The sequence below is a fragment of the Pocillopora damicornis genome, chromosome 12, assembly GCF_964200805.1.
Source record: "Pocillopora damicornis chromosome 12, jaPocDami1.2, whole genome shotgun sequence".
Lineage (NCBI taxonomy): Eukaryota > Metazoa > Cnidaria > Anthozoa > Scleractinia > Pocilloporidae > Pocillopora > Pocillopora damicornis.
Window position 1 is genome coordinate 14,043,562 of NC_142681.1, and position 26,543 is coordinate 14,070,104.

Sequence of the window (26,543 nt, forward strand, 5' to 3'; positions counted from 1 at the left end):
TTGACGAATGTAGGTTGTGTCGCCCCATTGCCTTGTCGCCCCAGGTTATGTCGCCCCGACCGAGGTTACGTCGCCCCAACATCGGAGTTGTGTCGCCCCAACATATTAGTTGTGTCGCCCCATCATCAAAATTATGTCGCCCCATCGAAGTAAAGTATTAAGTTTAGCTGACCCGCTTGCCGTTATTTCAAAATGCACCTGTGTACTGCGAAGATGATAAATCTACTTCGAACATTTCGGCTTACTTCAGGATTTTATTTCAATAGTTTGATGTAAAGCATGCTTAAAATGAAGTCATGTAACATTAACTAACCTTTCATTCGTGTTTTTATATCAAAAGATGCTTTAGTAGAGGAAAGGGCAATCAAAAAGCTTCACAAAACAAGCGTAAAGTTGGAGTGTCTCGACCCACTTTCTATAACTAACTTAACGAATTGTTTTAAGCGCCTCTCGGCCCAACAAGTAATGAACAAGCCTTGAGAAGTTGTCTCGCCGTCTTGTCGCCCCCTTCATATTGTCCCCACAGTGAAAATACCTTAGCCTGGATTTGACGATATCTGCGCCGCTGAACTCGTCGAAGTTTCTTTTCTGCGACCATATGCACGTTCAGGGAAGTTAGTTTGGCTTCTTTGTAGAGCAGGTAGATAAGTAAGTACATGGGTAGCTGGCTCTTGCCCTGGGCTCTGGTGTGCAGACCGAGCTGCCAACCTTCCACATCACTGTTGGTCCTGACCGACTGCATAAAGACTGACCAAGAGGATGGCAGCCAGGTGTTGCTTTCGATCCAGGTGCTCGATACGTAGTCGGTGAAGTGGCGAAGAGGTGCTGTGTTTGCTGTTTGCTGGAGGCGCTGGAACTGCGGCCTGATGTCTTCTTCTTGATGATGATGATCGTTTATTCAGCCTTCTTGCAGTAGAAACTGAATTACAAGGCGGGTCATAATTTACAAATACTTCTACATTATGCATACATAGAACTATTTTAGATATCAATTAAATATAAATATTAAATATTGTGTAAACATTAAATACTATAAGTAATAAGATAAATTGCAGTTAAGTATATTACACATGATTCTGATATTTAATAGTACAAAAATTTCCAAATCTAACAGATCTTGAGGAGGTAGGTACAGACACAGTTCTTCCTGCCCTAAGGGCATATGGTCTTGAAAATTGACATCGCGGTACTAAATTTCGTAGTAGGTCAGAAGAGTAGTAACTCCGCTTAAGGAAAGCGAGGAAGGGTAGAGCCATGACCTTCCGTATGAAAGTATGGCTGTCCCGATCCTCCCTGTACGAAACCTGGAGGCCAAGCTCTTGCACTTAGAAAAATTAAAGGAAGAAGACTTGTTTTAAAGGAGCTACGTCGCCGTTCATTGATTTTTAAAAAAAAAATTGTCATGATTTAGGCTATCGAATAAATGACTCAAAATATTGAGACGTAGCTCCTTTAAATTTATTTGAAAGTACACAACCAACAAACACACTCAGAGTCAATTGAATTGTGGCCTCAACGAACGGCGATATTTTTAAACTTTATACGGCATTAACAAATAATAAATAATAAATTGAATTATGGCCTTCAAAAACAACTAATGACGAAATTTTTTAGAGAAAACAAGAATATACTAAATAATGGTAAGTGACACTAACCTTCCTCCACAGGGCTTGAGTCCAATGGAAGACGCACCCCAGTAGTTTGACGTCTGGGAGCAGTTGTCGAAGTACCTTCCATACTGCACACTCGAAGTCTAGCGTGACTTTTCGTAGCGCTGGGGATGGTAACAGCTCTAGCAGCTCTCGGAAAACAGCTCTGTAATCACGCTTCCGTTTGCCCGACATAAGGACAAACAACCAACGGCACCTGCTTGACGTAGTCAACTGCCTTCACGAAGGCGTTGACTGTTAACAGCTGGGTAAACGGCTGACGGTACAGCTTGAAGGTCGCATCCACGTACCAGCTTTTTGCTCTGTTGAGTAGGTCGAGTTGGCGTCGTGTCGCGAAAATCAAATGACGGCGTCCACCAACCTAGTTAGAAAACGAATGCCATAATTAACCTACTGTAAACTGCCGCATAATAATTACAACACTGCTCCAGTCCGTTCAAAAGATCTTTGTTGTGAAACTGTAAAACGGTTTAAAATTAAAAGGATGGTTTTAGGATTTAATAAGTAAATTAATCTATTGAGCAAACAGATTCCATAAAGATTTTGTGTTGTGAAATTGTAAAAACAATAAACAACGGGTGGTTTTCGAAATAAGTTACATCGAGTTACATCGTAATAATCTTACAAACTTTTCCTTCGATCGATCGATAAATCTTACATCAGTGTTATGTTTATGTTATAAGTCGATCGTTCGTGTAAATCGATCGGAGAATCTTACAAACTTTTACTTGATAAGCGAAGTTGCGCGTTTGGGCGACGCAACTTTGATGTTGGGGCGACACAACTCCGATGTTGGGGCGACGTAACTTCGGTTGGGGCGACGTAACCTGGGGCGACAAGGCAATGGGGCGACACAACCTGACACCGAATTGACTGCTACAGAGTTCGAAGCGTCCTAATATCCTGTAAAATTGCCATTTCCTCCCATCAAAAAACTTCCCAACGCGCCAGAATATCCCTTATTTTCCATGTTGAGTAAGTGACGAGACACCATGTTGAAAACTATGACTGAAATAGATAAACACGAGCAACGCTGATCTTCGAATCGTCGGCCATATTTGTTTATGCTCTTGCAGGGAAATAAATTAGTTCTCAGTTCCTTTTCGGAATAAAAATATGCCAGGCATTGAATGCAAATTCAGTAGTCTTAGCAAGAAAATTAAATTAAAGCAAATCAAAATTCTGACATCATGTCATCGCTCTGCCTCGAAAAATCCCAAAGATTTACTTGCAGGTCTTCTTTTCTTTTTCTTTTCCTTTTCATCAAATAGAAGATCTGTGGTGCTCCAATTGTATAAGTCATGGTATGAAACACTCTTCTTTGCAGATCGAGCCGTGATCGCCGCCATATTGAATTCTCTTGATATTCTATTGTTCCGGAGTGTAATACGATATACCGCTGATAATTGTTAGCGGGCTCGAAATGTCCTTGATTCCTGACGATGTTGCAACAAGTGTTTGACAGCACTTTGTCAAAATTAAACCAAAGCTCCTTAAATGCGACAAATAAAAATCAAATGAATTATATTTTGAAATAAAAACACCCCCATTTCTTACGAATCATCCTCCTTCACAACTAGCACACTAAAGTTGGTCAATTTTACTGTATTTTTTGCATAATTAATAAGGTAAAAAACCAAATTTTCGTTTTTCCCCATTTTCTCGGACACATTTGAATTTTCAAACTTTGAAATAATTTTTTTGAACATATCTCCCTAAAAGGGTTTTCCAGGCAAATCATCAGAACTTTCGATTTTTTTAGCCTGGCCAGCGATTCTTGATATTTACAATCACGGCCTCTTCAAAACGTTTCCGTTTCATCTGAATAACAAAATAAACATGGCAATTGTCGGGAAAGTTCCAATTTTTTTTCATTGTTTTTGTCTTTTCACTTTCAAAAGCATACGCTACGAAGTCAACAACTTGGTAAGTACGAGTAGAAATGTTTAATACGGGGGTACACAGCTTTCTATATCTACAAATAAATTTGTAACAGAAGACTTTTATTTTAAGTAACTTTGCATGAGTAACGTTTTAATGGAAAAGCCTCAAATAAATGCTATTTTGTCAATGTGTATGTCCTGTGCCTATCCAGTCATGCGATGTTATGCAAAATCGCAACCATGAATAACACACGTGTTAGGATATCCAAACACGTGTGTTTGGAAAACATTAACAGCCCAATTATCTTTGTACTGAGTACTTTTACGCTTTGAACGTTCGAACAAAGAAACTTCCTCTTTGCAACTTTTCGGCGGTCGAAACCACTAAAAGTACTCAGTACAAAAATAAGTGGACTGTTAATGTTTTTCAAACACATGTGTAACTGTCGGGAAAGTCCCGACTTTCCTTCATTGTTTTTGTCTTTTCACTCTCAAAAGCATCCGCCACGAGGTCATCACCTCGGTAAGTACGAGTAGAAATGTTCAATACAGGGGTATACAGCTTTCTATACCGACAAAAAAATTAGTCACAGAAAAAGCCACGAAGTCTACATCTTGGTGATTACGATTAATAATCTTTCATATCACACAGCTTTCCATCGCTCAAATGACTGAGTAACTCAAGAGAAATAATGCTTTTTTGGGAAGACCCAAGCTATTTCGATCTTTATGTTTGCGCTCTGTAGTTACTTATCATTCGAATAACACGCGGCGAAAGAATCGCCAATGTAGTGATATACATTTAGAGCACCTTTTTCAAACCTTTGTGGCATTATATCCTCGTTCCTCATTCCTGCACTATGTAGTTATGTCACGTTAAGAAAGAAATTCGTTCCAAAACGACTTTTATACCTTTGTGGTCTTTCACCCTCAACTCTATCCTCATCAGTTAAGATTTAAACCATCGCTCAATTTGAGGAAATGACGATCCAAAAAATAATATCAGACCTATCTAAATTATGACTGTCTATCCATGAGATCATAAGATATTTGTTGTGATTCATTACGTGGTTTTTCAGTAGGAAGTAACCGTCAGGTTTCCCCAGATTTATATTTGTTCGACTGCGTTGTTATGGTGTACCATGAATCCGCGTAAAATTCGTTGAAAGTTTGAAGATATTGTTCGTGCTATTCGTGTTATGCCTGACTAAGGTAATATGTAACAATTAATCGCCGAAGGCGAAGCGAATTTTGCTCAATAATCCTGGAGACGAAGTCAAGGGGATTATTGTCCTACATGCGTGTATGAATTAAGCGTGGGGTAAATATTTATTTAAGCAGAATTACATGCTTAGCCGCGGGTGCTTTCAATTTCTTTGTGAATTCGTTTTGATTTGAAACTATTCTGTCCCAATTGTTTTGTTGAATCTTATCGAGATATTTAGCCAATCTCCCCTTGAATTGAACAAGTTTGTTTATTTCATTCAATCAGAAAAAACTTCATATTCCTCTTTTGAACAGTGATACGCCAAACTTAATGGCATCTTTTGCATTCTTCGGAATTGCATTTCCTTCGCTGCCCTGAGTGAAAAAGAGGGAGCCCAATACTTATCGGAGACTCACAGGATTCGTGTCATTCCTTCTTTGACGACACTCAGGATCATTCAAGGTTGATTGGCTGCTGCCATTGCCATGTGCCAGAAAGGAAGCGGATGTGGTCGTACGACTGGTAGGTGTTCCGCCTCTTGTAGACGAGAAAACAACGAAGCAGGCGGTACTTGAGCGGATAAGTTCAGTGAGCCTGATACATATTGCTGCCTATGGTAACGCCGAAAGGGGAGAAATTGCTCTTTCCCCATTCCTACTCTCAACAGTCGAAACACCATCCCACCACAGGAAGCTTACATGTTGACACAGGAAGCTTACATGTTGGCCGATGTCTCATAAGTGAGAGTCAGAGCCAAACTGGTGGTACTTAGCTGCTGTCACAGTGGAAGTGGAGACATAAGAGCCGAGGGAGTTATAGGAATTGCCCGCGCGTTCTTAGGATCCGGAGTTCGCTCGGTGTTGGTTGCGCTGTGCGCCATTTCAGACTCAGCAATAGAGCAGCTGATGAATCAGTTCTACGAACACCTTGTTGAAGGAGAAAGTGCCAGTAAATCCCTTCATTAGGCTATGAAGTGGATGAGAAAAAACGGCTTGACTAACGTGTCTGAGTGGGCTTCGTTTACGCTGATTGGAGATGATGCGAGGCTCGAGTTTGACAAGCAAAGGTAAGACTCAGTCCGAAAAGATATTTCTAAATTTGAAGTTGAATTGGATGCGAAGGTGGCTATGGTTTACTGTTTCCTGTCTGTGGGCGGTGATCCTTTGTTACCTTGAGCATCAAGGCTACTATGACATCTATATCTATCTACCATGTATCTATCTATATCTATCTATCTATTTATCTATATATATATATATGCAGTTAGTTATATATATATATATATATATATAGATAGATAGATAGATAAATAGATAGATAGATATAGATAGATACATGGTAGATAGATATAGATATAGATGTTAAGGCCCCCTGAGGAAGGCAAATGTCGAAACGCGTCGGGTCTTGAATAAAGCGTTGAAAACGGAAGCACATTCTCCATTGTGCAAATTATATATATATATATATATATATATATATATATATATATATATATATAATTTGCACTATGGAGAATGTGCTTCCGTTTTCAACGCTTTATTCAAGACCCGACACGTTTCGGCCTTTGCCTTCCTCAGGGGCCTTAACATGCAATTGTTACAGAGTCGTAATTGGTTAATTGTGTGACGTAGTACAGTGCATGTTGCTTAATTAAATGCTGAGTCAAATCTCTCGTAAACAATTAGTGTTTCTAATTGGTTAACAGTTTTAAAACCTTTATAACGTATGTTATAAACAATTTATGTACTAAAACTTTATAAAGGTTTTCGCGTAAAAGCTTTATCCAGTTCTTTTGTTTAGTCCATATGGCTGAAAGGAGTTTAATGTTCTTTGCCAAAAAATCTCTCTTTCTCTAAGAACTTCTTTCTTTTTGTCAGTCTCTAAATGATCTTTTCGGATTTGCTCTATAATGGTTATGGTAACATTATTGTTGAAGTCGTGAGTTCGTTTGTTATGTAAAAAGTGTTCCGTGAGTTCGCAGCTACTCACTCCCTTTTTAATATGGTTTCTGTGATTGTTTAACCGTAGGTTAAATGCAGTTTCGCTTTTGCCAATGTATTGAAGTTTGCAAATGTTGCACTCGATTATGTAAATGATCCATGACGATTGGCAGTCGACTGTATGAAATATGGTATAGGTCTTGTTGTTATTGGGACTGGTGAAAGTTGTGGTCTGGTTGATCTTTTTACACCAACTACACTTCGTTCTTTCACATGCTCTACATCCCTTTGGTATCAAATTCTGAGGTGTTTCGTTTACAAATCTTGAACGAACAAGTCTGTCTCGTAGACTTTTCGGTCGTCGGTAGGCTACTAAAGGTGGCTTGTTGAAGATGAATGATAATCTTTCTTTTGATTTGAGAAAGTTCCAATTTCGTTTAGCAATTTCTGCAATAAATGTGGTATGGGGGTTGAATGTAGTATATATATATATATATATATATATATAGATAAATGTGGAGGTAGAGTCTACCTTAGCATTAAGTGCTCAATGCTGTGGTAGCAGAGCAAAGTATTCATAAGTAAAGGAATTAAAGAGGACGCATCGATTCTATGTGACTCTGAGTTTCGCGCCTAAGCGCTCGTCAGACAGAACTTTATTCAATGAAGAACATACCTCCTTACAGACAAATTAGATAAGAAGCTAATTAATTCAATAGTGTGATGATCTAATCTACATGTGAAAGAAAGGTTTTATAGAGCTATTGTTGGCGGCTTGTGAAATTTGCTAAGCAAAACTTATTCTCGTGGCGGCATTTAGAAATGAGTTCTGTTCTTTTGTTTAATTAAGACGGCTTCTTAGCTCTAACTAAATAAAGTTTTTCTGTGAGGCACAAGTGACACCGCTTGCTTTTGTTGCTCTAGAGCGGGGCGATCGCTAAAATACTCCAGTTAATTGTAAAATTGGTGTTGTTGTCTTTGAGTGTCCAGATATACTTTGATAGTTCCGTGCTGTTTGAATAGTTTCTGTTCCGAAAAGAAAGATTTTGTTGCGTGTAACGTTGTTTAAAAGTTCCTTCAGTTAGTCCAAAGTAATTCTTTCCGGTTGCGTCATTTTCTGTTGTTACGTTGGCGTTGTAGACGACGCTTGAAGTGAGGCAGTTGTTTTTCAGAGGGCAGTCGTTTTTTTTTTCTGCAGTTACAGTTGTTTTCTGTGGAGGGTGTCTTGCTTGTCTCGAGGATTTTTCTGTTGTGTTTCTTAATTATGGTTTGTAGGTTGTCTGTGCAGCTATAACTAACTTTTATGTTGTTTTTGTTGAAAGTCTTGGTGTACCTGTGGCTTTCGGAAAATGTTTACTGACGAGGTTCAGAAACTCTCTGCCGATATTTGTTTGTACGTTCATGCTGTAGGGCGGATTAAACCAAATTATGTTTCTTTGTCTGTTCTTGCGGCTGTTCTGTACGGTGTGAGTTACAGGTTTCTTGTGTTAAGTGTAGGTTAATTTTTCGTCGTTTCCACATATCATATATAATTATATATCCATATATAATTATACATATATATATGTAGAGTTGCTACAGACGTTCTCTGGAGAAAACATAGAATCGCGAAGCTGCCTCTCTGTCAATCAGACACAGGTGTTAGCCATTTATATTTTTACATATTGTGCTTGGTATAACTGTGTTTGCTTTGTGTCTAAAATATTAGTTGAGTTAGTAATAACCGTTGTTTTTCACCTTTTGATAGAAAAGGAGACCCCGACAGGGTGAATGATGAGAACTGCTCGAAGGGAACAAAGCTAAAAGTTTTTTAATAGACTTTTTAAATTAATAGAAAAAAGAAGAGAAAGTACTCTATCCGGTATTTCATTAAAATTAAAAAAAGAGCTATCCCAAATTAGGGAAGATCTAGTTCAATTTTTTGTGCTTTCTTTTCCAATATTCTCAGAAAGATGTATTGGTTACGTACTCAAGAATTTATTATTTTTTTTTTTACATAAAAATGATATTTCTGATATAAAAAGCGCAACACAATGTTCACGCACGTAAGGCTGTTAAGGAAAGAGAAATCAGTAAAGTTAAAACGGTATTGGATTCATCAACATTCATCCCCATGCTCAGTTGTAATAAGGTATGGGAAAAATGACTGATCAGCGGGCTAAGCCAAGCTGGGACAAAAGTGTTCAAGATACGATACGACCAACGGGAATTTTTCAGGGGGGGAGGGTGGGCCGTTCACCTCTTCGTGGCTCCACTGAAAATTCAGCCAGAATGAATCATAATGTAGCAAAGGCAGTAACAAAAAACTGTTTTGTTACTGCCTTGAAATTGTGAGTTTTGATTTGAGATTACTGTCAACAAGATCCGGTCAAATTTCCAAACTTTCATTTCATTTACTCTTTATTTAGAGAAAACACTGAAACTAAATTTTCTGGGGGAAAAAAACTTTTTAAAACTTTTGTTCCATACTTTATAAGTTTTTCAGTTATATATAGTTTTTATGGTTTCTTTGAAAGTAGGGCGCGTAGAACGATTTTTCAAAATGTTTTTTTCCAAAATGTTTCCTTGTTTCCTTACATTTCGATGTTTACTGTGCATTCTGTTGCATATTTGTCGTCTTCACTTGAACTCTCTCGACGAGGCCGTACAGTTCATGATCATCAAGGCAGGCAAAGCGCTAGTTCCTCTTTTTCTTCCTTCTTGTTCCTCACTGAGGAGGGGGGACGGAAGCCAAACCCCAGATCAAAACTTAGCACATTTTTCTCCAATTCCGATATTTATCACTTATACTTGAAATTACTTTGCGAGTATTGAGAAAACTGTGAGTTTGAAATGTTTTCAAATTGCGCCGGTAAATATTAAAAGTGTGACGTCCCAACAAGCTGTGTTTACATACTCTCATCTAAACTAACCAGTTGACCTATGAGAGCGTGCGAACTATCTCAATTATTTAAGAACCATCACTAGTTACAAAAGTGTGACGTGCAAAACCGAATTACAGTCACTTGGCTTTTTTAGTAGTTTTGGCTTTGATCATGCAAATCACACCTGCTAGAAAATGAAAAGTTCACGAAGACAATGAGTCCATTATCACGCAAAGATAGCTTAGCGTTAAAAAAAAATAGACTTAGGTTGTACTGTGGTCGATCTTGTGATGAAAATCAAACCTTTCAAAGGGGTAAACACTGAAACCTGACATTTCCTGTTGAAAAAGAATAACATTTTTCATTTTTCATGTTCAATTACATCATGAGCGATAAAAGTGTGACGTACGAAACCAAAATACTGTGTAGTTATTGATGGAGTGGTAGGGGCGCAGCGAGGTCCTTTCTTCATGACCCTGAGCTTAATATTTTCCCCACTGGCCCCACCAAATTCTGTCAATAAGTATTTTATCATATGACCACTAACTGTTAAAAATTTCAACCTAAATGGAACGCGATAGACGGGCATACGGGCACACAAGAAGTATGCAATTTAAAACTTTTCCCTTTATTTCGATAAGCCCAGAGGGGGGGGGGGGGGGGGGAAGGGAATAACCTAAACACACGTGATCTGGATACCTAAAACACTGTGACAGCGGAAGTTAGGAAGGTTGGGAAAAGTAATTCGTTATTTTTGTTGTTTCATTTTGAAAGCATCAGCCACACTGTCAACATCTTGGTAAGTGCGATTGAAAATCTTTCCTAGTCACTCGGTTTTTATCAGCTTTAGTTATTTAGTAACTGTAGAGAGGTAAGGCACTTATGGCAAAGCCCAGTACCCACTTTTATTATCTTTATGTTTGCGATATGTCACGTTTCGAGTGTTAGTCCTTCGTTAAAGCGGTTGATGGCGCGATTGAATCGTCACCACGACGAAATAAATTGGTTTTACGGCAACTTTTTCAAATCTCTGTGGCTTTATACCGTATGATTTATCCTCATTAACTAAAATAAGGTTATTGAGTATTGTACAATTTGAGAAATTGTTGATCATAAAACTGGATTGTCCCACGTTGATATAGGAAATCCGTAGTGCTTCATTACGTGGTTTTCCGGTGGCTACGATCTCCACTAGCTATTAACTTGACACTTTTTAGGAGGGTTTAACGATCGATTCCAAGATTGCGGTAGACTTCAATTGAATCTCCGTTTTCTACTTGTACACAAATGTTTCATGGTCGAGATAATATTCGCTTAAGTTTTTAGATACTAGCGGCGGGTTCTACGGTACATATGTTTCTAAACGCCGTAATCCCTTTCTTTTTTCTGTCTGTTTAAGCGCCAGTCTCGCATAAGAAGATAAGTCATGACGCTGCGCACTCATGAAGAGAGATGTTTTAATTTTCTCAGAGAAACTTAAACTTTCTTAAATTCACTGTTATTGCAGACAGAGTATAAGCGTACTTTTGCGTTTAACGGATGCTTCATATCCTCACCGTAAAATCGCTTTCTTCAAACCTTTATGGTTTCATACAATATATTTCAACCTCATTATAACTAAGATTGTTCGGCATTGTTTAGTTTGAGAAACTGATGGTTTCCACAATCACGTGATCAAAAACTAAATTCAATCCTATATTAAGGCATAGTTATAATGCAGAATGTCTTTCACCGATGTCAGCAGTGGCGGTCCAAGCTCACATCTCGAGGAAACGCAAACGATTAATTCATGAAAGCGTCACGCGTTGTGTGACTCGGTACTAAGTTACGAGAGTTGAACATGTTATAAACAGAGGAAGATGTTTCATTTTTGGACCTAAAATCCGTCATTAGTCAGAAAAGTGTGACGAGCTCAACCGAAATACAGTCACTCAGTTTTTTTTAGCAATTCTGGCTTCGATCATGCAAATCACACCCACTAGAAAATTAAAAGTTCACGAAGACAATAAGTCGATTGTCACGCAAAGATAGGTTACCGTTTAAAGAAAGAAACTTAGGTTGTACTGTGATCAATCTTGTGATGTAAATGAAAGCTTTAAAAGAATCAACACTTAAGCTTGTCGTTCCCCATGAAAAATAGAATAACACTCCTCATTTTTCATGTTCAATTACATCATTAGGGATAAAAGTGTGACATACAAACCCAAATACTGTGTACCTATTGATTGGGAGGTAGGAGGGTAGCGAGGTCCTTGCTTCGTGACCGAGAGCCTAATATTTTCCCGTCCGGCCCAACAAAACTCAGTCAATAAACATTTTATCATATGACCACTAACTGTTGAAAATTTCGACCTAAATAGGACGCGATAGACGGGCATACGAGCACAAATTTTTTTTTTTTTGTCTAGCGGCGAATTCTACAGTACATATTTTTCTAAACGCCGTAATCCTTTTTTTTCTCTGTTTAAGCGCCAGAGTCTCGGGTAAGAAGATAAGTCATGACGTTGCGCGCTCACGAAGAGGACTGTTTTAATCTCTTGATAGAAATTAAGACTTTCTTAAATTCAGTGTTACTGCATACATAGTAAAGGCGTACTTTTCCGTTGATCAGATGCTTCATATCTCTACCGTTAAATGGCTTTCTTAAAACCGTTAAGGTTTTATATAATATATTTCAACCTCATTATAACTAAGATTGTTCAGTATCGTTTAGTTCGAGAAACTGATGGTTTCCACAATCACGTGATCAAAAACTAAAATCAATCCTATATCAAGACATATTTATAATGCAGAATGTCCTTTACTGATGTCAGCAGAGGCGGCCCAAGCTCACGTCTAGAGAAAAAGCAAACGATTAATTCATGAAAGCGTCACGCATTGTGTGACTCAGTAGTCACTCACAAGAAATGAACACGTCCTATAGAATTGTATGGGGAACCAAATATGGTCGATTTGAAGTAGTAAAAGTGTGACGTGCAAAACCGAAATAGATTCACTGCGGAGTAAACTGCTGATCGGTTTTCCATACCAGTTCATGAAAAGTTGATTATCTCTCACAGCAAGCTTACCGTTTAAAGAAAGAAGCTTTGGTTCTATTGGTATCGATCTTGTAATGAAATTTTAATTTTGGAAATGGATGGACACAGAAGCTTGACGTTTCCTGTGAAAAAAGAATGAAATAAGTTATTTTATACATATGTTCAATCCAGCAGTGGTTATAAAGTGTGACGTACGAAACCGAAATTCATTCGTTTGAGATGGAACACTTAAATCTTCGGAGTAAATGTTGATTCGCCCTCCAGATCCCCCTCTCATTAATTCGCCATTAGTATGCGAATTCCGTTTTGAATTTTCGAAAGTCGCATGAAAACTGGGGAGTTTAACTCTCACTATCTTCTGCAAGGTTAGAGATATATTTATGATTTGTACTAACACTTTGTGAAATGAGAATCACTAGTTCACGTCTCGTACATAATGAATCACTTCAGGAAAAAAAAAACATACCATTTTGATCTTTTTCTCGATCGCATTTGATAATTGATCAGTTCCTATTCTCAGAAATTTTGTTAAATACTTTTAATCACAGTTTTCATTTTTCCTAATCACAAATTGGCAGTAACAGTGTTAATAATAATAATAATTAATAAGATTAACCGTGAGGCGTAAAACGGCCAAAAAAATTAGCACTTTTCTGGTAAAAATTTATGGAACGAGTTGTTAAACATTTCTGGTAACAACTCATGGAATGATGTTAACCGTTACGCGTAAAATGGCCAAACTTTTAACCGTTAGCCGTAAAAGCCATCACCCCGAAAACGAAATTTCTCCGCATTTCGAGAAATCAGGTAATGTTGACATCAATACTAAATTAAACGGGAAGCAAGCTTGTCAAGCTGGCAATTGTTTGTTATTTTTTAAAGACATGGAAGAACCTAAGCCATATATAATTTTTATCATTCAAATGATCGCTGGGTGTTATTGCCCTCTAGTTGCAAGTTTCTTGCGATTGTCTGAGGAAAAGAGGAAACAAAAAGGTTGAAAAGCACTATTGCCATTGGGAGTTTTCAGGAAAGTCCTTTCCGGATGTGCGGATCCTACAACGTAACTGTAGTCCAGTCCATTTCCCCCACCTCTCTTCCCTTCTCAAAAGAAATATGAAGGACTATTAAGTATAACTATTGATTATTACTGAAAGTCAAGCTACCTCCTCATTTACTTGTTGCCATATTTCAGTCATTGGATTAACACCTTCAAAGGTAAGACCAGTGTTGTGGTTATGTTCAAGCAAATTACCGATCCACTCCGTCCGTTTTCTTTTTTTTTTTTTTAATCAATTATCTCAGTTGCTATTTTTGTCTTCGATCATGCAAATCACACCCTCAAGAAAATGAAAAGTTCACGTGTACAATGGGTCAGTTTTTACGCACAGATAGCTTACTGTTTAAAGACAGAAGCTTTAGTTGTACGCTCAATCTTATCGATCTCGTGATGCAAATCCTAACGAACTAAAAGGGACGAACACTGAAGCCTGGCGTTTTCCAATAAACAAAGTAAGATGTGTCATTTTTGGATGCTCAAATCCATCATTAGTTAGAAAAGTGTGACGTGCCAAACCAAAATACAGTCACTAAGTTTTTTTAGTATTTTTGGCTTCGATCATGCAAATCACACCCGCTAGAAAATGAAAAGTTCACGAAGACAATGAGTCCATTATCACGCAAAGATAGCTTAGCGTTAAAAAAGAAACTTAGGATCGATCTTGTGATGAAGGGGTAAACACTAAAGCCCGACATTTCCTATTAAAAAAAGAATAACGCCTTTCATTTTCCCCCTTCAATTACATCGTGTGTGATAAAAGTTGGACGTACAAAATCGAAATACTGTGTTCTTATCAACTGAGTGGTAGGGCCGGAAGGAAAATTATTTGGCTCGGGGTCATGACTTATGGACCGAGCGCAGCGAGGCTCAAGCTTCATCACCCAGAGCCAAATATTTTCTCCACTGGCCCCACTAAATTCGGTCAATAAGCATTTTATCATATGACCACTGACCATTTTCAACGTTAATGGGAAGCGATAGACGGACATGCGAACGCACAAAAAATATGCAATTTTATTTCGAGTAGCCTAGAGGGGGAGGGGAATAACCGAAAACACACGTGATCTAGATACCTAAAACGCCGTGACAGCGGAAGTTCGGAAGGTTGAGAAAAGTGCGGAGTGTAATTCATTATTTTTGTTGTTTCGTTTTGAAAGCATCAGCCACATTGTCAACATCTTGGTAAGTGCGATTGAAAATCTTTCCTATTCACTCGGTTTTTATCAGCCTTAGTCATTTAGTAACTGTAGAGAGGTAAGGCTCTCATGGCAAAGCCCAGTAGCTGCTTTTTCGAGCTTTGTTTTTGCAATATGTAGTTATGTCTCGTTTCAAGCGTTAGCCCTTCATTTAAGCGGTTGATGGCGCCATTGAATCGCCACCACAGTGAAATAAATTCGTTATCCAGCGGTCTTCTCAAATCTCTGTAGCTTTATACCGTTTAATTTATCCTCATGAACTAATGTTATTGAGTATCGTTCAATTTGAGAAATTGATGATCATAAAACTAAAATCAGACCTTTATTTATGTTGTGGACTGTCCCTCGCTGAAGGAAATCCGAAATACCTGCGAGTTAACAAATTTGATGTACTTCAACACGGAAGCTGAGTCAGTTCAGTAGTAAACTTGGTCTGCTGTCATTTCCAATTCTTCTCGAATAATTCTGGAGAGCCTTACGCAGATAACACTGACTGTCAGTTCCAATATTGGAATTAAAATTTCAAGTATGGGACTTTCTTCTTCCATGACAAATGCACAGTGAACTTGGTTAATGACATTGTTCAAACGGAAGTAAACGACGGCTGAAATTCATTATCATGGCCAATTTACATTGTTAACTCAGTTGGTAAAGCCAAATAGTTTTTTAATACCCCACCAACGGTTTCTTCAAATACTTGCCCCGTTGTTTATAGAAACTATGCATGTGGAAAGTTCGCATTGCAAAAGTTAAGATAAAGTCTGTCAGTTTTTTTTATCTTTGTCCAATGACTTTAAAGTCATGTAATGTTCTGCAAAAATCTCAACTTGAGGAAAATGAAAGGTGACCAACCGACTTCGTCACTTTTTTTTGTTTTTTTTTGTTTTTAAGTGGATATTGTGAATTCTAACACTTTCAGCTTGTTACAAATAGTTTCCGGGTGTAATCGACCCAGCCCGTTTTTGTAACTTAACATGTGTGTTCCTGTTTAAAGTGACTCGTTATTAATCAAGATTATCGACCATTTAGTATTGTGTTACTAAAAATAATGTTTCCCTGATAACAGGTGAGGATTGCAATGGAAACCTAACAGCAGAAGCCATGACACCTTTCATGAGCCTCGCCTTATTTGTTGCCCTGTTCTTGCTCAACTCAGATCGCATTCAGAAAGCCATTGAGATATGCAACGAATGTTTGATTTTGCTAAATGGCACCGATCAAAACAGCAAAGACCAATTTGATTCAGCACGGCTACAATTTTACAGCGACATCTATACCGTTCTTTTCAGCGCTTATCGTCATATCTCTGACTACAAAAGTGCGAAAAGATACGGAAGGAAACTGTTTGACTTATACAGAGGGTATGGAATTATGCTTTATAAACTTGGCGAAAGCCTAAAAGCAAAGGAATATTTTGAAAGGGCCCTTGCCATAGCAACCAAAATTGGCGACAGAGAAGGGGAAGCATCATGTTATGGAAACCTAGGTACTGTGTTTAAGTCGCTTGGCCAATACGACAAGGCTGAAGAGTATCTCCACAAAGCGCTTGTCATCACGACTGAAATTGGCGACAAAGGAGGGGAAGCATCATGTTATGGAAACCTAGGTACTGTGTTTACGTCGCTTGGCCAATACGACAAGGCTGAAGAGTATCTCCACAAAGCGCTTGTCATCACAACTGAAATTGGCGACAAAGGAGGGGAAGCATCATGTTATGGAAACCTAGGTACTGTGTTTAAGTCGCTTGGCCAATACGACAAGGCTGAAGAGTATCTCCACAAAGCGCTTGTCATCAGAACTGAAATTGGCGACAGAGAAGGGGAGGCAACTGACTACGGAAACCTAGGTACTGTGTTTAAGTCGCTTGGCCAATACGACAAGGCTGAAGAGTATCTCCACAAAGCGCTTGTCATCACAACTGAAACTGGGGACAGAGAAGGGGAAGCATCATGTTATGGAAACCTAGGTACTGTGTTTACGTCGCTTGGCCAATACGACAAGGCTGAAGAGTATCTCCAAAAAGCGCTTCTCATCAGAACTGAAATTGGCGACAGAGAAGGGGAGGCAACTGACTACGGAAACCTAGGTACTGTGTTTAAGTCGCTTGGCCAATACGACAAGGCTGAAGAGTATCTCCACAAAGCGCTTGTCATCACAACTGAAATTGGCAACAGAGAAGGGGAAGCATCATGTTATGGAAACCTAGGTACTGTGTTTACGTCGCTTGGCCAATACGACAAGGCTGAAGAGTATCTCCACAAAGCGCTTGTCATCACAACTGAAATTGGCGACAAAGGAGGGGAAGCATCATGTTATGGAAACCTAGGTACTGTGTTTACGTCGCTTGGCCAATACGACAAGGCTGAAGAGTATCTCCACAAAGCGCTTGTCATCAGAACTGAAATTGGCGACAGAGAAGGGGAGGCAACTGACTATGGAAACCTAGGTACTGTGTTTGTGTCGCTTGACCAATACGACAAGGCTGAAGAGTATCTCCACAAAGCGCTTGTCATCACAACTGAAATTGGCGACAGGGGAGGGGAAGCATCATGTTATGGAAACCTAGGTACTGTGTTTACGTCGCTTGGCCAATACGACAAGGCTGAAGAGTATCTCCACAAAGCGCTTCTCATCAGAACTGAAATTGGCGACAGAGAAGGGGAGGCAACTGACTACGGAAACCTAGGTACTGTGTTTAAGTCGCTTGGCCAATACGACAAGGCTGAAGAGTATCTCCACAAAGCGCTTGTCATCACAACTGAAATTGGCAACAGAGAAGGGGAAGCATCATGTTATGGAAACCTAGGTACTGTGTTTACGTCGCTTGGCCAATACGACAAGGCTGAAGAGTATCTCCACAAAGCGCTTGTCATCACAACTGAAATTGGCGACAAAGGAGGGGAAGCATCATGTTATGGAAACCTAGGTACTGTGTTTACGTCGCTTGGCCAATACGACAAGGCTGAAGAGTATCTCCACAAAGCGCTTGTCATCACAACTGAAATTGGCGACAGAGAAGGGGAGGCAACTGACTATGGAAACCTAGGTACTGTGTTTGTGTCGCTTGACCAATACGACAAGGCTGAAGAGTATCTCCACAAAGCGCTTGTCATCACAACTGAAATTGGCGACAGGGGAGGGGAAGCATCATGTTATGGAAACCTAGGTACTGTGTTTACGTCGCTTGGCCAATACGACAAGGCTGAAGAGTATCTCCAAAAAGCGCTTCTCATCACAACTGAAACTGGGGACAGAGAAGGGGAAGCATCATGTTATGGAAACCTAGGTACTGTGTTTACGTCGCTTGGCCAATACGACAAGGCTGAAGAGTATCTCCACAAAGCGCTTGTCATCACAACTGAAATTGGCGACAAAGGAGGGGAAGCATCATGTTATGGAAACCTAGGTACTGTGTTTAAGTCGCTTGGCCAATACGACAAGGCTGAAGAGTATCTCCACAAAGCGCTTGTCATCAGAACTGAAATTGGCGACAAAGAAGGGGAGGCAACTGACTACGGAAACCTAAGTACTGTGTTTGATTCACTTGGCCAATACGACAAGGCTGAAGAGTATCTCCAAAAAGCGCTTGTCATCAAAACTGAAATTGGCGACAGACGAGGGGAAGCATCATGTTATGGAAACCTAGGTACTGTGTTTTCGTCGCTTGGCCAATACGACAAGGCTAAAGAGTATCTCCAAAAAGCGCTTGCCATCCAAACTAAAATTGGTGATAAGGAAGGGGAAGCAGCAGTTCTTGGAAACCTTGGAATTTTGTTTAGAACTGTTGGTGATTTTGAAGCTTCGGAAGTATACTTGGAGAAAGCTTTATTCATATCCAGGGATATTGGAGATGGAAGAAGAGAGTTTGAAATCCTCCAAGGTTACGCCGTTTTGTATTTATATCAATATAAAATCAAAGACTCCCTGTCGTGTCTTCATCTGTGCATTGAAAAGTATGAGGAGCTGAGATATCTCTTGGGCGCCAATGATCAGTTCAAAACATCATTTCTGGAGAACACAGGAATATTTTCCTACAAGCTGCTTTGTACTTTGCTTTGTGACACCGGAAATGCTCGGGACGCTCTTTATGTTGAGGAGTTGGGTCGAGCTAGAGGCCTATTAGACTTAATGGCAGAGAAGTACTCGGTTGAAACGCACATCTCTGCTAATCCACAATCTTGGTTTGGCATTGAGAACATTTTAAGAAAGAAAAATAACTGCACTTGTCTGTACATTTCTTATTTTCAGAATCGTCTGCATTTGTGGATCTTGAAAACAAGTGGAGTCCTTCACTATAGAAGAGTATCACCAGAAGAGAATCTAGTTCAGGCTGGGTTTCCCAGAGATTTGTCTTTAAGTAAATTTTTGGCAGATTATTTGCAACCTCTCTCCCCCGGGCAAAAGAGCTCAGCAGGATTGCGACTCGTGGAGGAACACGAGGACGAGAACGAAGGAGTCATTTCAAGTCTATCTTTGTGTTACAAAATGTTTATTGCCCCCGTTTATGATTTGCTTGAGGAGCCTGAAGTCATAATCGTCCCTGACCGCTGTTTGTACCAAGTTCCGTTTGCTGCTCTCCGTGAAAAGGAGGGGACCGAATACCTGTCGGAGACCAATAGGATCCGTCTCATTCCTTCTTTGACAACACTCAAGACCATTCAAAATAGTCCAGAGGATTATCACAGCAACACTGGTGCCTTGGTAATAGGCAATCCCAAGGTTGATTGGCTGCTGCCATTGCCAGGTGCAAGAAAGGAAGCGGAGATGGTCGGACGATTGGTGGGTGTTCCGCCTCTGGTAGACGAGAAAGCAACGAAGCAGGCGGTGCTTGAGCGGATAAGTTCAGTGAGCCTGATACATTTTGCTGCCCATTGTAACGCCGAGAGGGGAGAAATTGCCCTCTCTCCCATTCCTGCTCCTAACGGTCGAAACGCTATCCTACCACAGGAAGCTTACATGTTGACGATGGCTGATGTCTCACGAGTAAAAATCAGAGCTAAACTGGTGGTACTTAGCTGCTCTCACAGTGGAAGTGGAGAGATAAGAGCCGAGGGAGTTATAGGAATTGCCCGTGCGTTCTTAGGATCCGGTGCTCGCTCTGTGTTGGTTGCGCTGTGGACCATTTCAGACTCAGCAACAGAGCAGCTGATGAGTCGGTTCTACAAACACCTTGTTGAAGGAGAAAGTGCCGGTGAATCCCTTCATCAGGCCATGAAGTGGATGAGAAAAAACGGCTTTACCAAAGTGTCTGAATGGGCTTCGTTTACGCTGATTGGAGATGATGTGAGGCTCGAGTTTGGCAAGCAGAGGTAAGACTCGGTGAGGACAGGTATTTCATAAATTAAAGTTAAAATTAGATGCGAAGGTGGCTTTGACTTACTGGCCGCTGACTGTCGGCGGTGATGCTTTGTCACTTTGAATATCAAATTGGTTTTATACCTTTTTTTTATTTCTTTCAAAAAGTAACAATTTATTCTTCCAGTTGGGTGTAAAGTATAGAATCTCGAAAGGGCCTCTCTGCCAATCAGATGCAAGTGTACATTTGCCTACGTATTACGCCTGGTAGAACTGTATTTGCTTTATTTAAGAAATGTTGATTAAGTTATTTATAATTGTTTTTTTTTACATTTGTTACAGGAAAGAAGATGAGAATAGCTCGAAGGAAACAGACCTTAAAGACTTTTAGATGGATAAACTAATAGAATAAGCAGAGAAAATACTCTATCCGTTATTTTATTGTGTAATTAAGGAAAGGGCAACCTCAAATTAAGGATATTAATTTTAATTTTTTACATTCTCTTTTCCGATCCTCTCAGAAAGAGGTATTGGTTACGTATCCGGGAATATTTTTTCTGCACAAAAATTATCTTATCTGGCTGATATAATTAGCACGAAACATTATTGACTTAGGGCTCTTAAGTGAAGTGAAATCAGGAAAGTTAAAACAGTAGTTTAAGCATCACGAGGGTTTTCTCACAAAGTCTTTTGTTATAGGTTTCGTTAACAGAATCCTAAATTTTTTTATGTAAAATCTTTACGAAAAGCTTTTCTTTTGGTCAGTTCCAGTACTACTTCTGAGTGCTTAAAAGATTGGAAAAAAATTCATGGATTTCCAAATAGAACCATGGAAAAAGCTTTCAAGGTCAAGAACTTAATTAGTATCAAGTGGAAAAATGACGGCAGCAATATTTTGAAACTGGTTCAACGAGTCACTTAGGCATTGTAATGTTTGAGTTAAAGTATGTTTGCATAGTGATTTAATTGTTTTTAAGTCAGGTTATTGTCAAAATGTTGTTTAGGGAATCAAAATATTCTTGTTTTTTAGCACACTTTATACAATTTTTGGCAAAGTTTCTTAAGGGATTATGTAGTAATTTCAAAGACGCTAAAATAAAAGACAGCTTGAGAGAAATCTTAGAAAATATTGTGAGCGTTTGTTTTAACCAGGTTACAGAGTAAAACAGATAGCACTGTTGTTCATTGTTAAGGCGACAAGGTGGTGGGATAAATGATGCAAGTGGTAGGAGTGTCTGCATGCGGTCCACGCATGTGCGCATGAGGAATTCTCATTCCTACCCCAACCTACACGTCCCACCCCCCTCCCTCCTCCACTTCGCTCTGCTTCAAAAAGGAAATTAAAGAGATGAATTCTTGCTGCGTTTGTTTGGAAACCTTTCCGTGAGCTATGTTTCAAACCACCGACCCCTTCGTATCGTGTACGGACAATACGGAAGACAGTTCTCAGAGTCCTGATTAACCGACCTCGCGATGTTGAGTCATTTGGGTGCTATAGAGACTAATCTTTACATAGAAGTAAAACATCAAATAAAAGACCCATTCAAGGTGCGTTGGCCCTGTACGAGAAAATTAAGATTTAGCAAAATTTAGAAGTCATTTTGAAATTTTGTAAGCGACCAGCTTTTGTTTCTGTTGTGGTAGAAAAAGTTTTTAAAACATTTGACAATAATTTCATGGGGCTCACCTCGCCGCATCGTCGGCAATTTTCGTCAGTCAGAGTCAAGAAAGGCCAAGGTAAGTGACATTGCCCTCCCGTAAATGGCGGCGTGAGCAAATGCAAATTTTTTCATTACTGTGATAAAAGCACAATGACGTACTTTATTAGATATTTATGTTATCAAACTGTTGATTCTGACAGGGTGAGCCTAACTTTTCTGTCGAGGTCGACGTGACTTCAAATTAAAAGCGTTTTTGACGGAACAAACTGAGAAGGTAAAAACTTTTATTTATCTCCCACGCGTTTCGTGGGAGATAAATGCAGGGAGGGGGAAGGTGGTCCATTTCACCCCGGAAAAAAACAAAACAGAAACCAGTTTGTCTTTTTGAGTTTTGGGGTAGACCCTTGAAACTGGCCAAGTTTCATTGGAATCAGTGAGATGGCACGTAGCAAGACTGCCTGGTGCTTTCGTGGACACACTCTTAATCATCAAATCACCAAAGGCTAGTAGCAACATCCATGTTAATGTGCAAAGCAGCCTCAGGCATGACAGAATTTATCTTGCTTTATTTGATAGAATAGCCAAACAGAATTAGATATTTTACTTATAAATCAAGTTGAAGGGGTTCTTTTCTGTGGATAAATAAATTTATCAATCAGTCATTCAATCGGCTGCTCGCTACCACCCTCCCGACCCCCCTTATGTCGTACTGAAGTGCCCCAGTATACCTTTTGTTAAAGAAAAATTCACTTTTCTCTTCACTTGCACACAATTGAACTTTCTTGTGCCTTTCAAGAAATTAAAATTTTGAAGATAAAATAGTATTTGATAGGTAACAGGTGTAACAGGTGATGTCGTTCCCTAATCTCGTACCCACTGTGTAACTGATATAAAGGCTTGGCCGGCCGCACAAGGCCTGGGTACGAGACAAATTGCCCTCCTGGATGGTCGCCCCAAGTTCCGTCGCCTCGAAACATAGTTGCGTCACCTCAAACTTTAAGTTACGTTACCCCCAACTTGAAGTTCTTTAGTAATCGGGTAAAAATATCCGCTCGCGCAAGTTCCTAACTTAGAGCGGCTCCATCTTTGATTATAATTAAACTGAACACTTTGATTTTAATTAGAAAAAACTGATTCTTTCATCACTCGCTTCAATCCTTCTGGAGCGCTGTAATCTTAAAAAGGATAATTCTTCGATCACCGATGCAAATAAAGTTCGATAATCAAATAACAATAGATGTTATTTAGCACAGTCTAGTAAGGGGGAATGTTTAGCTTGTACAGTGGATAGTTGTACCAATTTGTAATACTATCGTTGTTTTTCTCTGTTTCATGCAATGGAGTACTGTCGTCAGCATACAGCTTCACAGGCATTTTGGTACCATAATAGACGTTGTCTTGGAGCACGTGATGTTGAGAAAGATCGCCATTGGTCAGCCAGATACATATGTAATTAGTGGGGTCGCTTACTCCAACGATCTCAAATACATTAGCGGAGTAAGTGATGTTCCAATCTATCCCAATATCATGGGGCTCGTAATAATAGATACCACTTGTGAGATGACCAGGATTGGTTCGTTGCACGATGTGATTTCTGTAGATGACAACGTTCTTCAAACCATTAAAGAGACATGGATTGATTGTTCTGTGAGTATACAAAAAAATACCTGTGTCGTCGAGGTAATTACGGGCAACCAATAGATTTTTTCCATTTCGAGCTTTAATGCCGCCTGAATAACCCGCTGGCCAGCCTCTGACGTAATTACTTACAACTTCCATCATATTGAAGCCTTTGAGGTACATCACGTGGTCTCGGAAACGACCTGTGTTTGGGCTTCCGTTGAAGATATTTTTCACGATTCTCATCCTTTCGTCGCACTCTTCATAACAACAACTTTGAAAGAAGCCTTGATCAGATTCCAGATTGTAATGAGTCATAAGGAATTCTAATTTTTGTTTTTGATCTCGCCAGTACCATACTGGCTCAACTTTGGTGGCTAACCAGCCTATCTTGCCTAAATCCAGCCCACATATGTTTTCTCTCACCTCTACACCCACAGTGAAGGTAAATTTTGAAGCAACTCCATACGCATTAGAATCGCGCAAAAAGATGTTTCTGTACACATTACTGTTTCTAAGGTCCATCATTTCCAACTGCTCCCTCTCAGCGTTTCTCAGAGTTGGCCTTCCGGATGAAAAGAATACACAGCTGTTTATGGTAATGTTACTCATACCTGTTGGTCCAGGGACTTCTCGATTGACTCCACCGTCAAAATTCACACGAATTCCGTCGAAGTACACATTCTTCAATGAAACCGATTTCACTGGTGAAGCATTGTAAACTTGAAGAACATAAGGAGTCGAGGACTTAATAACTGCGATACCGCTCTGTGTTCCATGAAGTTCCACCGGGCCAGGGATGGCGATATTACTGCTTACTAGGTATTCGCCTCGAGGGAAGAATACCTTATTATTTTTGGAACTTGCAGCGTGATTAACGATGGCCTGAATGGCAGACGTGTCGTCCGAGATTCCATCCCCAACAGCAGCAGTTAAGAATCTGCCAGGATGCTTCACGTTTGTCATTCCAGCGGGTATGTCCTCTGGTTCCGACGCTAAATAGTTTGGACGTAGTAGCAAAAACTCTCCATCATCGACTTCACTCGATTTCTGTTTGATAACGTATTGCCGCTCTCCCTCGCGTCCAAAAAATGTGTTCTGTGCCGTGCTTTCTCTACCAAATGCCTTTCGGGCACAACTTATCCCCATCCTTAAACAAAACAAGTCAAAATTGCATTAGGATTCGTCGTTTGGCCAAACAAAGCAATTACCATATCTTACGCATCAACCGAACTCGGGTAAACCCAAGGATTTTTCACGAAAACAAGAGATTCGCACGGGAACCAACGGGCGTACAAATACTTTGCCGATGTTTCACTCGCCCTGAATTTAATGAAAAGGAAACAACTCTGATAACAAAAAGAGTACCGGTGAGTTTAATAGTTGCATGGAAGTTGCCAGCAAAAACAACAAAACTTTGGATCTAGCTTTCACTTGCATGTTCCAGGTTCCATAAGCGGAAAATGATTAGAGAAACCTTTAGTTACACGCCTGAAGCATTTTCTAAGAAATCGAGTGATTAAACTGTTCGGATAATCAGATTCGGAGCTGGGAAAAATTGTTGGCAAAAATTGCAATGATGTGACATATTGGTTGATTTCACAATTTTCAACAAGATTTTGGCATGCCATTGCCTTTGGCAGAAATTTATGCGCAAACCGTTTTTGGTAAGCTTAAGTACATTGAATAGCCAGCTTTAAAAATCATCGGGCAGATGTGTGATAAGACGAAACAATAGCAAAAACAATAACTTTTGCGCGGCCTTTGTTTCTTAGCAGGGTAATTTAGCATTATCAACTGAGTTGTTACGTAAATTGGCCACCGTAAAGAGTTTAAAAGCTGACGTTTCGATCGTTAGCCCTTCGTCAGAGGGATTGGAGGAACTGTGGATTGTGTATGGGTTTAAAAAATGTTTGTGCAGAAAATGGAGCTACGCTTTATTAGTGGGAATGTGGTGACGGGAAAACAACTTTACAAAAAAATTAACTGAATGAAAATCGCTCGTTGATACTGCGGGGATTAAGAGTGCCGATTTGAAAGATAAATTTGACGAAGGGCTAAGGCTCGAAATGTCAGCTTTTAAACTCTTTACGGTGGCCAATTTACGTTCTCAAGTCAATTGATAATACGTACTTACCCTGTTACACTCTCCCACCGACGTAGCACACATTTTCTTTAGAAACTTACCCCCTTTATTCCTTTGTCTCTTAACCCAGCCCTGATAAGTTAATGAGCTATGCCATTATTCCCCGAGGGAAGGGGCACAAAATCACGACCAATTAAAACCATCTCGTGTACGCTTCGCCGCTTCTATTACGGATCTAGAATTTTTTCGCTTCTGCAAGTAAATGTCTCGAGAACAATAGGCATTTTGCATGCGCGATGGAATGTTTTCCATTTTAAATCACATCATTTCCATTGACACTCACCCAAGCTCGAAGATCACACTCACAAACAAAACCACTTCTGGTCCTCTCATCATGTGAAAGTGCTCGACAAAAGACAAACACTTTTCAGTGTTCTTAATGACGCGACTTTAGACTCGTTACTTAAACTGCAAACGCGTTATGCTTGGCTTGCTGGTCAGTTCAAAGAGGTCTTCAAACGCAGAACAGAACAGGAACATTCCATGCTGTGGCATATCTCATTGGCATGTGCAGCATCTATTGGTAATGTATCGTTTCCTCAGTGTTACACAGGCAAAGCGTACTTGGATCGGTCGCAGCTAACCGGGGAGAATTGACTCGATAAAAATCGTCTCGATAACTGACTTGGTACTCGATTTATGATAATTACGTGAATCGTTTCAGTTAAGAATCTTTTGAGAAACAATAGTACTTGGCAGGTATTGAAGACAGGGACAATCCGGGATTTCTCCTGGGAGAGGGTGCACCACAAAGGAATACCGTAACTTACAGGAGACGTAAAACGAATTTTCCAAGCGAACAATGAAGAAGAAGGAAGGGGTAAGTTTCTAAAGAAACTGTGGTGCTGCGTCGGTGGGAGAGTATAGAAGGTAATTTAGTGTTAACAACTGGGTTGAAAACGTAAATTAGCCACCGTAAAGAGTAAAAAAGCTGACGTTTCGAGCGTTAGCCCTTCGTCAGAG

At 39.7% G+C, this 26,543-nt stretch overlaps 2 protein-coding genes and 2 long non-coding RNA genes across 6 annotated transcripts; 1 reads left to right on the plus strand and 3 right to left on the minus strand.

The window, feature by feature from the left end:
- Nucleotides 1-7: 7 nt before the first annotated feature.
- Nucleotides 8-2,314, minus strand: LOC149036633 (uncharacterized). Its single transcript, XR_016181645.1, has 2 exons — nucleotides 1,656-2,314; nucleotides 8-919 (listed from the first exon to the last, which is right to left on the minus strand). It is a non-coding gene; the product is annotated as an uncharacterized LOC149036633 (long non-coding RNA).
- Nucleotides 2,315-3,877: 1,563 nt separating this feature from the next.
- On the plus strand, nucleotides 3,878-21,280 carry LOC149036634 (uncharacterized). Of its 3 annotated transcripts, none has more exons than XM_089189291.1 (4): nucleotides 3,878-4,076; nucleotides 5,075-5,826; nucleotides 15,925-20,177; nucleotides 20,496-21,280. In XM_089189291.1, exons 2-3 carry the CDS (start codon nucleotides 5,796-5,798, stop codon nucleotides 20,169-20,171), a joined length of 4,278 nt encoding a protein of 1,425 aa, XP_089045417.1. In that variant the 5' UTR covers nucleotides 3,878-4,076; nucleotides 5,075-5,795; the 3' UTR covers nucleotides 20,172-20,177; nucleotides 20,496-21,280. The 3 variants fall into 3 exon arrangements, with proteins under 3 accessions (XP_089045417.1, XP_089045416.1, XP_089045418.1); XM_089189290.1 differs by having other exon boundaries at nucleotides 15,925-20,167; XM_089189292.1 differs by lacking the exons at nucleotides 3,878-4,076; nucleotides 5,075-5,826 and adding an exon at nucleotides 10,288-10,363 and having other exon boundaries at nucleotides 15,925-20,167.
- On the minus strand, nucleotides 11,008-13,539 carry LOC149036635 (uncharacterized). The gene is made up of 2 exons (XR_016181674.1): nucleotides 12,633-13,539; nucleotides 11,008-12,399 (listed from the first exon to the last, which is right to left on the minus strand). It is a non-coding gene; the product is annotated as an uncharacterized LOC149036635 (long non-coding RNA).
- Nucleotides 21,281-21,998: 718 nt separating the features above from the next.
- Nucleotides 21,999-26,538, minus strand: LOC149036636 (uncharacterized). The gene is made up of 2 exons (XM_089189368.1): nucleotides 25,864-26,538; nucleotides 21,999-24,584 (listed from the first exon to the last, which is right to left on the minus strand). Exons 1-2 carry the CDS (start codon nucleotides 25,914-25,916, stop codon nucleotides 23,069-23,071), a joined length of 1,569 nt encoding a protein of 522 aa, XP_089045494.1. The 5' UTR covers nucleotides 25,917-26,538; the 3' UTR covers nucleotides 21,999-23,068.
- Between the last annotated feature and the right edge of the window lie 5 nt (nucleotides 26,539-26,543).

What these genes read in the sequence shown, in the direction of transcription:
- LOC149036634 (XM_089189290.1), top strand. Translation starts at nt 5,796, where the DNA reads ATGATGCGAGGCTCGAGTTTGACAAGCAAAG. An exon ending in CTCGAGTTTGACAAGCAAAG is followed by an intron (nt 5,827 to 15,924) that starts GTAAGACTCAGT and finishes CCCTGATAACAG; the next exon opens with GTGAGGATTGCAATGGAAAC. An exon ending in CTCGAGTTTGGCAAGCAGAG is followed by an intron (nt 20,168 to 20,495) that starts GTAAGACTCGGT and finishes CATTTGTTACAG; the next exon opens with GAAAGAAGATGAGAATAGCT.
- LOC149036636 (XM_089189368.1), bottom strand. Translation starts at nt 25,916, where the DNA reads ATGATGAGAGGACCAGAAGTGGTTTTGTTTGTGAGTGTGATCTTCGAG. An exon ending in AGTGTGATCTTCGAGCTTGG is followed by an intron (nt 24,585 to 25,863) that starts GTGAGTGTCAAT and finishes GTTTTGTTTAAG; the next exon opens with GATGGGGATAAGTTGTGCCC.